We start from the raw sequence: 14085 nt of genomic DNA, 5'->3' as shown, positions 1-14085 counted from the left end.
ACACGTCCGCTGAGTTCACTAGTTAAGTAATGGAAGGGGTATTTTGATTATTTTAGGGGGCGCATAAGACAATTCAACGGACGCCAAAAGAAATTCTCAAAATATTGTCTTATTGGGCCTCAATAAGGTTTTAAGGCCCAAAATTATTTCATTGTGGAGTTTTTGGGTTTAAATCAACTAAGTATGTGTTTAGTTGAGCGTTTCCGCTTTCCAAACGTGAGTTTCAACTTCCAAAAGCAAGTTTGCCATTTTCCATGATGTTTGGATACAATCAAAAGCAAATTCTAAAACGTGCTTCCACCGTCAAAACGTGAGTTTAATGGAAGTCACAAATTGTAGCTTTTGCGTTAACTAAAAGCAATTCTGGAGTTTGGTTTTTTGCTGACATATATATATTTACCTAATTACCCATGCTTCAACTCAAGATCCAATTTTTTTTTTCTTCAGGCCTCAAATTTTTTTGTTCTCCGGAATAGTTTCTCCTTATGTTTGCAGATTTGGAGGAAAAAAAAAGTGGGAGAAGAAGAATGAGGAGAACACAGATGAAAAATTTTAAAAAAAAATTGACAAACTAAAATCTGAATTTAAGGGAAGAATCAACAAAGTATTATGTCATCCATGAAATTAAACAACTTGAGAGGGGCAAGCATGGATGGCGAGCGTTAGAGATGAACTGACGGTTTGCAAGACAACAACCATTGAATAGTTAAGGGTCTAGAGTATTCTTCATTCTTCATGAAATGACTTTAATTACCTTTTTATATATTTTTTATAGTTAATTAAATGAGGGGTTCTAGAGAATTCTTGTTTAATTTTTGAGAGAGATATTATTTTTACCGAATTGATGAGAGAGATGGACAACTTGGTAATTTCACATCTAAAAGTACTTTTAATTTAAATTATCCAAACAACACCAAATGTTGAGAATCACTTTCAAGTTAATGTATCCAAACACAAATCAATTAACACTCAACTCACTTTTATCAAAATCAATTCTATCAAACTTATTTCTGTCAGGATCAATTCTTTTTACCGTCAAACCAAACACACACTAAGGCCTACAAATACCTAGTCTTATGTGATTGCATTATTTTCTGAATTTATCTTAAAATATCCCTCGATGTCTTAATTTTTTTTTTTTACAACTTTTTCGACTTGTTACTAATTATAGTTGATCCCTTTTACTTAAATTTCCCAAGTCGTTCAAGTCCTTCCTCTTCCATTACACTCAATTCCGTAGATATCACTCACAAGTTATACTAGACCCTATTTTGTCTCTAAATTTTGATTGAATCAATTTCTTAGATCGCAAGTCATTGTTGTACCTGAACAAATCTAATGATCTATTGGTCAAATGGAAGGGAGAAGGGATCATTCTTGCATTTTTCATATTTTTAAGGGCTAAAATGCTAAAGTAACTAGTATAACTTTAACAACAAAAAAATAACTATAACTTTTAATAATCAATATCAAAATTAATTGACAAAGATGTATCTTAAAATTTGTTATAGGATACGCATCACTCCCTCCATTCAAAATAAATGTCGCAGTTTATCACTTCAAACAGATTAAAAAAAATGATAAATAAATACTCTCTCCTATCTTTTTTATCAATTTTTAGATTCATTAAGTAATTTTTTGTCTATAATATAAATCAGCTATATCAATTATTCAATAAATCTAAAAAATTAATTTTTTGTATCAAAAAAAAAATTATAAAAAGGGCCAAAGATAGTATTGATGTATTTTTATTATCATAAATGTAGAGATGTACCAAAAAAAATAAATGTAGAGGGGAGAATTTGATCTGCAATATGTAGAGGGGAGAATAATAACTTTAGAATAATATACACATAACATTAATTAAATTTTTATTTTTTTTTACAATACATAACATTAATTAATTAGAAGGTACAAAATAAACAATGAAAATTACATTAAAAACTTAGAGTGACACTTATTTTAAAACAATTTATTTGTTGCAAATGTAACACTTATTTCGAAATGGAAAATATGGTTTAACAAGGCAGAAGAAAGTAAGATATTTATGATGGCATTTGAGCTTACTAGGACTTAATTTATTGATACAAAAAAAACTACCATGACTAATTATGATGAGTAGTAAATAATTTGTTAGAAATTTACACTACTGGTGCAACAGTTGGAGTCTAGGCACTGTAATGTAATGCATTGCAGGCACACACAGACAGAGAATGTTAATTTACACAGGCAGCCACGACTAATTATCTTACACCAATCATTCATCTGCAATTCTCAAACATACTAGAACATTTAATTATTGTACCTACAACATTTATTTATTATAGTAGTACTATAATAACATAAGGTCTATGGTTGTAAAAATAGCAATTGTCGATTTTGGTACAATTAGTCAGTACTAGTAGAATAGAGTAAGACGAAACATATAGCCACACATGTCACTTTCATTTTGCCTCCCATCCCATCATCCACAGCCACTTTGTTTTTTCTTTTCAAGAAGTAAGAGGCTAAATAAGAAGAAAATATTATCTTTTACCTTTCCTCTGAAATTAGATTCTTATTGCAAAAGTTGTCAAAATAATCCAACTTATTTTAACTCTTTTTTCTGTTAATAACTATTGCAAATTTTATCTTTTACCTTTCCTCTGATTAATTATTTAATTAATTACACCTATAAAAGCCAAATCCTATCATGATTCATGAAAGTGGAATTCTTTTAATCATAAAAGGAATGTTTTTTATGACATAACAAAAATTAACAACAGACTAAAAGAATAAAAAAGTGTACTGAAAAGGAAAAGACATGTATTGTGTGAAGCATAAAGACCCTGAAACTGCCACTGTCCTTACTTATACATACACTTCTACCATCCAATCCAAATCTTAAAAAGAATAAACATGGCTACGTCGATATCGATAATAATTTTAAAAAATAACATAATTTAATGCAATTATAAACATCGATGTCATGTCTGATACTGACATGTATACGACACAGGAACTTGCTTAATTCAAAGAGTTTCCGTACTTAATACATGATTCACTATTTAACTCATTGGTACTATCTGCCCATTTCATCACAGCCTGTAACACTTCCAAGAAATTTTTGTTGCATGTTTTTAAGAAGAAACCGACAAGTTTTTAAGATAACTTTAAAATAGTTTCAACCATTCCATGTGATTTCTTACTATTTTCACTCAACTAACTAACTCTTTGATTTTTCTCTTTCCTTTTATATATTTTTGGTTTTGATTCTTTTTGAGTTAAAGCTAACTTTCCTTTTAAAACAGTACATTTTGTGAATCTGGTTTTTTTCTCATCCATTATGTGGGAATCTGAGAGTGATTCAGCTGCTAGACACAAATATGGAGATGGAATTCTCACTTCAAACAAACCTGCTGTTAAGACTGAAGGATTTCTACAAAGAGGTCACTCTTGGTATGTTAATTAAAATGCTTAATTAGTATTAATATTAGTTTAGGACCCTTTGAAAATGCTATTAATTTGGTGTATTTTTCATGCAGGTATGTTGCAACTGATATTCCAAGTGATTTTCTTGTTCAAATTGGAGAAGCTAATTTCCATTTACACAAGGTAGCTATCTATTTTTTGTTTCTTAAGGTTTTCAATTCTTTCAATTATAATTTTTTCAGTTTTTGGTACCTACAGAATTCACGATATTTTAAGTTTAGTCCAGACTAGTTAATTTTTGTACCGGACTAAACTTGAAAGATCCTGAATTTTGTAGGGACTAAAAATATATTTAACAGTAATTTTTACACTAAGATAAGGCACTAGTTAATTTATATTACAATTGAATTATTTGTGTTCATGTTTTCCCTTTGTTGTGAAAGTATCCTCTTATATCTCGAAGCGGAAAGTTGAGTAGAGTCATATATGAATCGCGTGAACCGGATGTGAATAAGATAGTTATGAATGATATCCCTGGTGGATTTGAGGCTTTTGAACTTGCAGCCAAGTTCTGCTATGGAATTGCTGTTGATTTAACAGCAGGAAATATCTCAGGACTAAGATGTGCCGCGGAGTATCTAGAAATGACAGAAGATTTAGAAGAAGGTAATCTTATATTCAAAACAGAAGCATTTCTTAGCTATGTTGTTTTATCATCATGGAGAGACTCTATAGTAGTTTTGAAAAGTTGCGAAAAGCTATCACCGTGGTCCGAGAATCTTCAAATTGTTCGTCGATGCAGTGAGTCTATAGCTTGGAAAGCTTGTGCTAATCCAAAAGGGATAAAATGGTCTTACACTGGAAGATCATCATCGAAAATTTCAAGTCCAAGATGGAATTCTAATAATAATAGTAATGATATGATGAAAGATACAAGTCCAAGTAGGAATCAACTAGTTCCTCCCGATTGGTGGTTCGAAGATGTTTCAATCCTTAGAATTGATCACTTTGTTAGAGTCATTACTGCTATTAAGGTAAAAGGAATGAGATTTGAGTTAATTGGTGCGGCAATAATGCATTATGCAACTAAATGGTTACAAGGATTGGTTAGTGAAACATCAATCACATTCGATGAAACCAGCAATTGCGGTGTCAGTAATAGTAATAGTAGTAGTAGTAGCAGCGGTAGTAGCTGGATCAAAGGCGATGGAGGACTTCATATGATTGTTTCCGGTAATAGAGAAGAAACTTCAAGTCTTCAAGCAAAAGAACAAAGGATGATAATCGAGAGTCTCATAAGCATTATTCCTCCTCAAAAGGATACTGTTTCATGCACTTTTCTTCTTCGGCTTTTGAGAATGGCAATCATGTTAAAGGTCGCACCTGCATTGGTTACTGAATTAGAGAAAAGAGTTGGAATGCAATTTGAGCAAGCTACACTTTCTGATCTTTTAATTCCTTGTTATAATAAAGGAGATACAATGATGTATGATGTTGATCTTGTTTTGAGACTACTCGAGCATTTTCTTGTTCAAGAACAAACCGAAAATTCTAGTCCTAAAAGACAATCATTTTCTGAGAAACATTTGGGATGTAACCTTAATGCTAAAGCAAGAGTAGCAAGGCTTGTTGACAGTTATCTTACTGAGGTTGCAAGAGATAGAAACCTTTCATTGACAAAGTTTCAAGTACTTGCTGAAGCTTTGCCTGAATCAGCTAGAACCTGTGATGATGGACTTTATAGAGCTATTGATTCATATCTTAAGGTAATTATTTCCTATTTCTAAGAAAAAATAAATCAAAATTGTTTATTTATTTACTTTTTCAATGGTTTTATATCACCTGGAGTAATCAAACTCCAAGTGATATTTAGTAAGAGTCATAGTCACATAATTCGCTACATTTAGTTTGGTAATCAAGCACGGTGGATCTTATTTTAAGTGGATATATATGCATAGAAGGTTAACTCATAGTCGCATAATTCGCTACAGAAAACCGTAAATTGGTTTGCAAGTACCGATTTGCGGTACTTTTGCGAATTGGTCCTTACTTAAAAAACATTAGGGTTAACTTGTATATCCATTATTTGAGGTTGTTGAATAATTTCAAAATAATTCTTGAAACTGAAGATACTCGATGACATTAATTTCTGTCGAGTAATTTTAGTGACAAAATTGACCGACTCGGGGATTCACAACATCTTATAATTTTAAGAACAATTTTGGTGATTCACTCAAACCTTAGGATAAAAAAAATATTGATGAGTAGGAATGTATGGATTTCTACTATAGGATTTCTTATCTGTGAAGTAATCTAACAGGCACATCCAACACTTTCTGAACACGAAAGGAAGCGACTCTGCCGCGTAATGGATTGTCAAAAACTCTCAATTGATGCATGCATGCATGCTGCACAAAATGAAAGGCTTCCACTAAGAGTAGTTGTACAAGTCCTATTCGCCGAACAGGTAAAAATAAGTACTGCATTATCCAACCCTTCTCTGAAAGATGTTGAATCCTTTCCTCAACCAATTGTTACAAACCGAAAAACACTTCTCGAGGCAACGCCACAATCATTCCAAGAAGGATGGACATCTGCTAAAAAAGATGTCAACACACTAAAATTTGAGGTGGAGAGTGTGAAAGCAAAGTACTTAGAGCTTCAAAATGATATGGAAAATTTGCAGAAACAATTTGATAAGATGTTAAAGCAGAAGCAAACTTCAGCTTGGAGTAGTGGTTGGAAGAAATTGAGCAAACTTACAAAGATGACAAATGTACAACAAAATCATGATCATCATGTTTCACCTCATAATATTGTTCCAGAAGCTTCAGAACAGAACAGAAAGACTACTAGAAGGTGGAGAAATTCAATATCTTGATTCCTAAATGATGAGAAAGTTTTCAGTTGATCACTTTTTTTCAAGTATGAATTCTATTGGCTTTTTAATCACAAAAATGATTTTGCTTAAGTTTTATGTGTAATATTCAAATGTTTCCAATTTTATTCTCTTTGTTTTCATTTCTAAGGAAAAGATTCAACCAGTAGAAAGAGAGATTTGTATGTTATTACGGCTATGTTATTTAAACATCAAAATACTGAAAACTGTATGTGCTTATCTGAGGTAAGCGAGACAGACATGAGTTATCTTTGTCTCGCTTACCTTTTATTTTCCTATCTATATTTTACAGGCATTTCAAAATTACATGCATAAAACACTTGAAAACACTTCTAATGATAAATTTTTTATTTCCAAACATCAATTATTATTATTATGAGTATAGTATTAAGCAAAAAAACAAAATTCCAGAAGCAGTGAAGAGCAAAGAAAAAAACATGATTTGATATTTGAACATAAAATCATGTCATCCTGCATAAATACAGTTGTCATGTGATTGACATGACAAGAGGTTTCCAAAAAGGACCAACTGACTATTATGGTAGCTGCTGCTTGATTGCAAAAACCAATCAACAGCTTTGAAACTTATCATTGGCATCATTTTGACACTAATTAATAACCAGGAAACAGTGATCATGGATCATGATAATCAAATTAAGATGAGGATTCTATAATATTACATAATTATACGCAATCAACAATATTATTGAATATCGATAATTGATGTGAAATTGGACGACTCAGATTACACATTTAGACCAGACGATCGACATTAAAGGAATCGGTTTCCTTCAAATTGCTTCATAATTGCAACTCATGTTTGCTAAGTAGACAACATAGCCTTTTTCTTTCTTTTTTAATTCTTGAGTCAATTGATCAAGAAATTACCAAAATAAAGGTTTAATATTTGCATGAAGCATCAATTGTAGACTTTTTTTTTTTTACGAAAATCAATTGTAGACTTGTAGTGCCCCTATTAGTAGCAAATTTCATTAAAGATATTTGCATTATAGATTATTATAATATAAACAAATAGTGTTAAAAAGTTTTACACAATTTCTAGTATGATAAAAAGCTAGCTAGAAGGCCAAAGTTGGCTACATAAGAATTGTTAATATCAATTTGGAGGATCTTAGTTAAATAAATTAAAAGTTTCATTCATATACACTTCACTTTTGAAATAATGGATGCTAATCTAAGCAAATGCCGCACAACACGATTTTTTAATTACTTTATTTTCAAATTACTTTTTACATGCACCACTACTTTCTATTTGAACATGAAGTGTCTGTCCATAATATAAGTGAGGACATCATCAATATTTTCTGCAAAAGTTATGTTACTTGATGTCATTAGTTATCGGAACTTTAATATTAGTGGTAACATATATCATCAATTTTTTGAAAGGTGACAAATGCAACAACTGCATGGACTTCCTTTAGAAGAAATTTTATAAAGAAGTTTGAGGAAAATGAAAATATTAAACTCCTTGAAACAAAAACAAAAAATATATTCAACTTCTATTCTACTCGTTTAATTTAGATGAGGCATACTATACTCCTTCATAATTTAGAGGTATTTACCCATCAACCAATAAGAACAAGTCACATAGGTAGATTTACACGTGGTACTCACAACTAACTTGTAACCAACTTTTATTTCAACTGCAATGACTTATTCTTATTAGTTGTTGAGTAAATAAATACTCTTAAATTATGAATGGGTACTTTAGAAAAAATCTTTAAATATTTGTCTCTACAAAAAATAGTAAATATTATACTACATAAAACTCACACACGCAATAGAAGACTAGTGATTTTATTCTATACATTGGAGTTTGGGAGAGTACTCAGAAACTATAGCTTTGGCCTTTTGAAAAATTGTCCCCTCTACTTTCAAAAAAGAAACACAATACCAATTACTAGTGCTACGTACTATTGTTGAGCAAAATCCCTAATTCTTTGATTAAAGTTTAATGAAAATTTCGGTCATATTTGTTACTGATTAGTTTTTTTTTAGTGGTGCTAAACTCAGATTTCTTATAAAGAACAAGATCAACTGATTATTGCTTAAAGTAGAAAATAAAATTTATCAATTCGATATTTGAATCATCACTTGTTATTAACTTATTATTATCTTCTTCATTATGTACATTAAATTTCAAACAATTTGAATACCCATAAATATGTTGTCAAATAAAAATCATTTACTTATCTTATAATATAATAACAAATACGCTTTCATTAAAGTATATAAGAAAACATGTAATAAAAAAAATAAGTATACAAGAAAACAGAGGAAATTAGGATTCATGGATTCTTAGTAAAATGATTTACAAAAGATAAAACACACAAGAAAACCAACATAGAATAGAGCACTGCCACAACATTGACACTCCAATTATTCATACAATCACTCAACCAACAAAAAAATAGCATCATGAAAATGAAACCTGAAATGGATTACTCAACAAACACACACACCTCTCAATGACAACGTAGAAAATGGAATTGCCTATGATTCCACCCACACAATACGTAAAACAAAGTAACCTTAAACAACAATTGATGATATTGCTATTCAACAAAAAGGGACCCATCAACTCATGATGAAATCAAACACCACGCTCCCTAACATCAGAAACTTTCTTGTGCCACTTTGAAGAGAGGACAAAAGCATAAAATCCAGAATCAAAAGTAGCAGGGTGGAAAGTGGGACCCCAGGTTACCTAACACGCATGCATATAATCACAAACAAATTTCAACACTTCTTTAGGGAAATAAAGAAAGTGTCATCATTTACAGCACACCCATCCACTAACCATTCCCCTGTCTATTCAATCTATATGTGACCTTTTATCTCCCAAAGCTTAAAGTTTTGGTCAACAAATTAATAGTACTCCCAAATCCCATTTTTCTTCTTTTACATTTTACAGTGCCAAAGTGCAATACTTGCAGTTCTGATGTATTTAGCTGCTTTTGCACCTTTATTTCTAAATCATAAATATACCTTGAGAATCAGAATAACAGAAGAAACCATGCTAAGTTCAGACTTACCATGCAACAAAGCTAAGAACACAACGAATTTTACCTTTTAGACGACATGTTATTTAGTGATATTTCACCCCAAGCATACCACTTTGGGACATCAAAGATTTTAAGTAATCAATAGTTTCATCGATGACTAGCAGTGGATGCTTTCCTTTTGCTCCAGGAGTTAAGTTCTCAAGAATTCTCAATGTTTCACGGATTTTATGCCTTTTCAATTGAATATCGCCAACTGCTGAATTATCTTCTTCAGTTTGCCTGGCGAAATACATTTCGCCAGAAGAATACTTTGACTCGGCATCACTGACACTGTCACATGATTTGTTTAGTCTTACTGAACTAGCACTGTCCACAGGTGGTGGTAAACTTGTGTACCTACCGTCAATTAACTTATGTCTTTTGTTTGGCCAATCAGAGCTAGCAACATCCTCCTTTGTGTCCTTGATTTGTTCTTGTATCAAATAAGTCATTTGATTAGCCAATGGAGAATGGCCTGTACTTGTTACCTCTTCGTCACCGTCACCGTCGCCGTCATCATCAGAATCATAATCATCAGAATAAAGCAATGCATTGATTTCTTCTGTGTCTTCATGCATTTCACTTTCTTCGTTAACTACATGATCCTGATCTGACTCTTCGGGCGAACTGTATTTCGGAAAACGTTTCTGACCAAAATTAGTTGCCTGTCCATCCAGATTTACATCACATGCTTGAGCGAATTGCGTAGTAGTACCAATTGGACTCTGGACAAGTGAGAAGATAGGACTATAAAACAACCTTGTCTTATTACCAGACCGGTCAAAAATAATAAACTTCTTCTGCAAAGATGCAGGATTTGTGTTTTGCATAGCCCCACTAGTATGTGTTTCTTTCAAACATGGTTCTGTTTTGGGATCCTGAAGGAACCCTTGCACTTCATTGGTTTGATCAGTCTGCAGGCTTGGGGTAGCAAGACTTGTGAATCCCGGAAATGCACTGACAGAAGGAAATGTGCATGTACTAGGGTTTAGATTTGCCGAATGACCACACATACTAGGATCCGGCAACGCGCTGTCGCAATTCAAATAATGTGATGGCCAAGCCACATGCTGTGGGCAAGGCCAAGACTCATGGGCCTTAACCATCCAACCCAAAAAATGATTCTAAAGAACAATAGAATCAATCACTCAATGCTTGGGTTCTTGGATATGGGATCTTCAATAACTTGTTGCTTCTCTTCGGAACAAATGACAGAAAAAGAAAACTACAAATTCCAGCTTTAAGAAAAAATAAATGTAGAGCAGTTATGTGATAGGCTTAAGCAATTGACGGAAGTACTCAGCCTGCAAAGAATTCGAGAATAACATTCATCACACACGAGCTCATAAAATCATCACACAATTATTAACAAACAAGCTTTCATTAAACAGCCACCTAAACAATCATGTTAAGAGTTATAAAAGAAAGAAACAAAAATTGCAAAACACTATGAATTAGCAACACAATACTGACCTGACAATCATGCAATGGTTGAAAGCATGCTATCACTCTAACAATAATTGTTGGTTCACCTTCAACGCCATTCCAATGTTTCAATGCCCGGAATCTTGTCTGACTCGCTGCTTTGCCTACCATAACTTCTTTTGATCCTCACTACACTAGCTACTCAATCAATCTAAATTCAATGCTCACACCAAAAGAATGATGATCTAGAGAATAACTCTACAGTATAAGTTCAAGCGTACAACTTGGCGGTATACATCAACTAAACGACCCAACCAACGCATGCTGATTTGTTCCTTAATTAGTTGAGATGTCCAGAATTACTTATAATAACTTCACACAGATGTTATGCCGTCGACAAATTTTCCTGAAACAATATTGTATTTGTATCACACAAAAAAAATCATTTTTGCAAATAATAATAATAAATTGTCAAAGAAAAATAATGATTAAAAAAAAACTACAAGAAACTAAATAACCCCAAAGTTTAAGAAAAAATTCAAAATAACAAGACAGTCAAAACACTAATAACTAATATGACAAACAAGGTTTTAAAACCGCAATTGTGTAAAATTGAAGTCAAATACGACTGCGGCCACAATTGCGGTCATGTAAACATAAAAAATCTAACATTGTGGCTCAAACCGCAGGCACAGACCAATTTTTAAAACCTTGATGACAGTAGAAAAGCTCATTGCAGCATCCAAAACAAAGTACTAAACACCATGCTACTAATTTGTTTGAAATTTGAACTGACAAAGATTATCATAAAGCTCACTTAGCAAAGTAAGATTATTGCTCAATTCCTATATTTTTTACTTAATAATAATAACAATAAAATAATTAGCAAAAAATTAATAACAAGAAAAGAAATGAATAAATATATAAAAAGATAAAATTACTCCACAATTATGAAATTACATAAAATTAACAGCAAGATGAATAACAATATGTTTGAATTCAAACCATAGCCATGATTTCTAATTCCTAATCCCAAATCAGTTTAGGCGTTGAATTTGAACATGATTTATAGTAATTAAGAAAAATGGAGAAATGGGATTAGATGAATTGAAAATACTTACAGATGGATTGGAGATGGTGAGATTAGGGTTTTGGAAAATTGAGAAGAAGAAGAATGAAAGGAAATAGAGAGAGTATACAGTGACGAAGTGTGCGTGCGTGTGGAAGTAGAGAGAAGAAGGAATATGAATTTAGAAAATATCGAAAAGAGGTACTGGACCTTGAGCATGCGCACATTATATACACTACTAAATCTCCGTTTTACCCTTTACTTTCACACTCTTACTTTTTAAAAATAAAAAATAAAAAAACACTTTTCACATTCTTACTTACTATTCATTTTTGGGCAAACCACCGAAATTGTAAATATATTTTTAATATTTTATTTGATAATAATTTTATAAACTAAATTGATCAACAAAAAATACATTCGAGGAAGGAGTTTATGTCGGAGAGATGGTGCCACTTAAAAAAAATAAGTTGGTATATTAAGGTTAGAATCTCGGTCTATGCATACTATATAAAAAGTTCATACCAACCGAACTATGTTTAAATAGGCAAAAGATTCTCACACATGTATCCACACATGTATCCATTACAAATCATGAGAGTGACACTTCTATAGGTTTGTTCTTAAAATATAACATACCAACTAACATTATATTTCCAACAAAAATTACACTAACATAAAATAAAAAACAGCCTAATAATATCTGAGTCAGTATAATATTTGTGTTTGTAACTGACACGACAATGTTTCTTGAGCAAGAAATGAAAAAGAAAAATATTGTGCATTTTTAAAAGATAAAGATATAAAGGGAAAAAAAGGAAAATGGCTAAATTGCTATAAAAATAAGATAAAGAACCATAGACAAAAAATGAAGAAAAAAAACTACAATTAAAGTGCGAGTAATACATACAGATCGGATGAACATTTAGATATACTCATAAGGCATGAGTACAAGTATTAAAGTTGTTACTCACATGAGTTTAGATACATTTTTTTTTTTTCAGACTGTGCATGTATGAGGACGAATTAGTATTCTGGTATATATTATCATATGTAGTGTCTCAGTTTAATAACACTTACATTTATCTGCATCCAAAAGTGTTAGTTGGATTATTTGTTTTTTTTTTTTTTTTATCATTTTTAAAGTTAAAATTGCCCATAATATGATGAGTAATTGTGTCACCAGAAAAAATAAAAAAATTGTGTCACCACATATTGTGTTTCTTTTTTTCTGAAGAACCATATATTGTATATCTAAGTTAAATTTTTATCCTAATATATTGTGTTTCTTTTTACAAGTTGGGTTAGAAGCAACCAGATATGATAAGAAAATTCCAACAAAAAAAATCGTTTTAAGAAAATGTATTGTTTGACACGTCTTGAATAATATTATTTTTGGTGGAGGAAATACTTACTCCCTCTGTAACATTATATAAGCAAAAATCACATTTCTAAATTCATTACATAATTAATTTATTTGGTTTATAATATAGACCAAATACATTACTTTAACAATGAACCTAAAAATGTGATTTTTACGTATTACAAAGGGAGTATATTGTTAGATTAAGGAAAAATAAAGGTGATAAGTTTGCTTAAAACTGAATTGATGTTTTTTTACTTAAAAATTGAATTTATGTTGGTGGCCCTAATTAATTAATTGGCTATTATCAAAGCATGAGTATATACTTATCATACGGTTGAATATTCATAATAATACTTAGAATAATTATGATGACAATAACATAGGTGAAACTTAAACATCAGTTCACAAGAGACATATACATGTGCCATTGACTCACACATGACATAATATAGTATACTCATTAGCAACCTAATTTGTTGTTAATTAGCAATAGTAACAATTTTTTGAAATTCAACAAACCAAAGGGCCCAATTGCCCCCACTTAAAGCAAATACATTAGCACGAGGTACATGGAATTAATCATGTAATACATCTGACAATAAAAATAAAGATAGAATTATGCAAAAAATGCTGGATCCATCAATTGCAATATCCATTTTAAACCCACTAACTACAATCATACAATGTAATATATTACACCCGTGCATAAAAAGAAGAAGAAAAAGACCCAAAATTTTAAAGAGACCAATAATTAATGTATAATATGTAAATAATTAGTAGTATATGTATATGGTGCTATGTTACAACATTTTTTGCTTAGAGTGGAAGTGGACACAAATAACAAATACCA

At 31.4% G+C, this 14085-nt stretch overlaps 2 protein-coding genes across 2 annotated transcripts; one reads left to right on the top strand and one right to left on the bottom strand.

Annotated features, from left to right (window-relative positions):
* Positions 1-2803: 2803 nt before the first annotated feature.
* On the top strand, positions 2804-6479 carry LOC123907020 (root phototropism protein 3-like). Its single transcript, XM_045957085.1, has 4 exons — positions 2804-3438; positions 3525-3594; positions 3855-5177; positions 5732-6479. The coding sequence occupies exons 1-4, from the start codon at positions 3326-3328 to the stop codon at positions 6290-6292; spliced, it is 2067 nt and encodes a 688-aa protein (XP_045813041.1). The 5' UTR covers positions 2804-3325; the 3' UTR covers positions 6293-6479.
* Positions 6480-8593: 2114 nt separating this feature from the next.
* Positions 8594-12072, bottom strand: LOC123907021 (transcription factor bHLH143-like). The gene is made up of 3 exons (XM_045957086.1): positions 11922-12072; positions 10849-11206; positions 8594-10679 (listed from the first exon to the last, which is right to left on the bottom strand). Exon 3 carries the CDS (start codon positions 10479-10481, stop codon positions 9420-9422), a length of 1062 nt encoding a protein of 353 aa, XP_045813042.1. The 5' UTR covers positions 10482-10679; positions 10849-11206; positions 11922-12072; the 3' UTR covers positions 8594-9419.
* Between the last annotated feature and the right edge of the window lie 2013 nt (positions 12073-14085).

This window comes from Trifolium pratense, linkage group LG2 (assembly GCF_020283565.1).
Source record: "Trifolium pratense cultivar HEN17-A07 linkage group LG2, ARS_RC_1.1, whole genome shotgun sequence".
NCBI classification, from domain to species: Eukaryota; Viridiplantae; Streptophyta; class Magnoliopsida; order Fabales; family Fabaceae; genus Trifolium; species Trifolium pratense.
The sequence above is the reverse complement of the archived record's forward strand: the minus strand, read 5'-3'. Positions and strand labels throughout refer to the sequence as shown.

Coding starts and splice junctions, on each gene's coding strand:
- LOC123907021 (XM_045957086.1), bottom strand. CDS start 10,481: ATGGTTAAGGCCCATGAGTCTTGGCCTTGCCCACAGCATGTGGCTTGG.
- LOC123907020 (XM_045957085.1), top strand. CDS start 3,326: ATGTGGGAATCTGAGAGTGATTCAGCTGCTAGACACAAATATGGAGAT. Junction 3,595..3,854: donor CTAATTTCCATTTACACAAG/GTAGCTATCTAT, acceptor TTGTTGTGAAAG/TATCCTCTTATATCTCGAAG. Junction 5,178..5,731: donor CTATTGATTCATATCTTAAG/GTAATTATTTCC, acceptor GTAATCTAACAG/GCACATCCAACACTTTCTGA.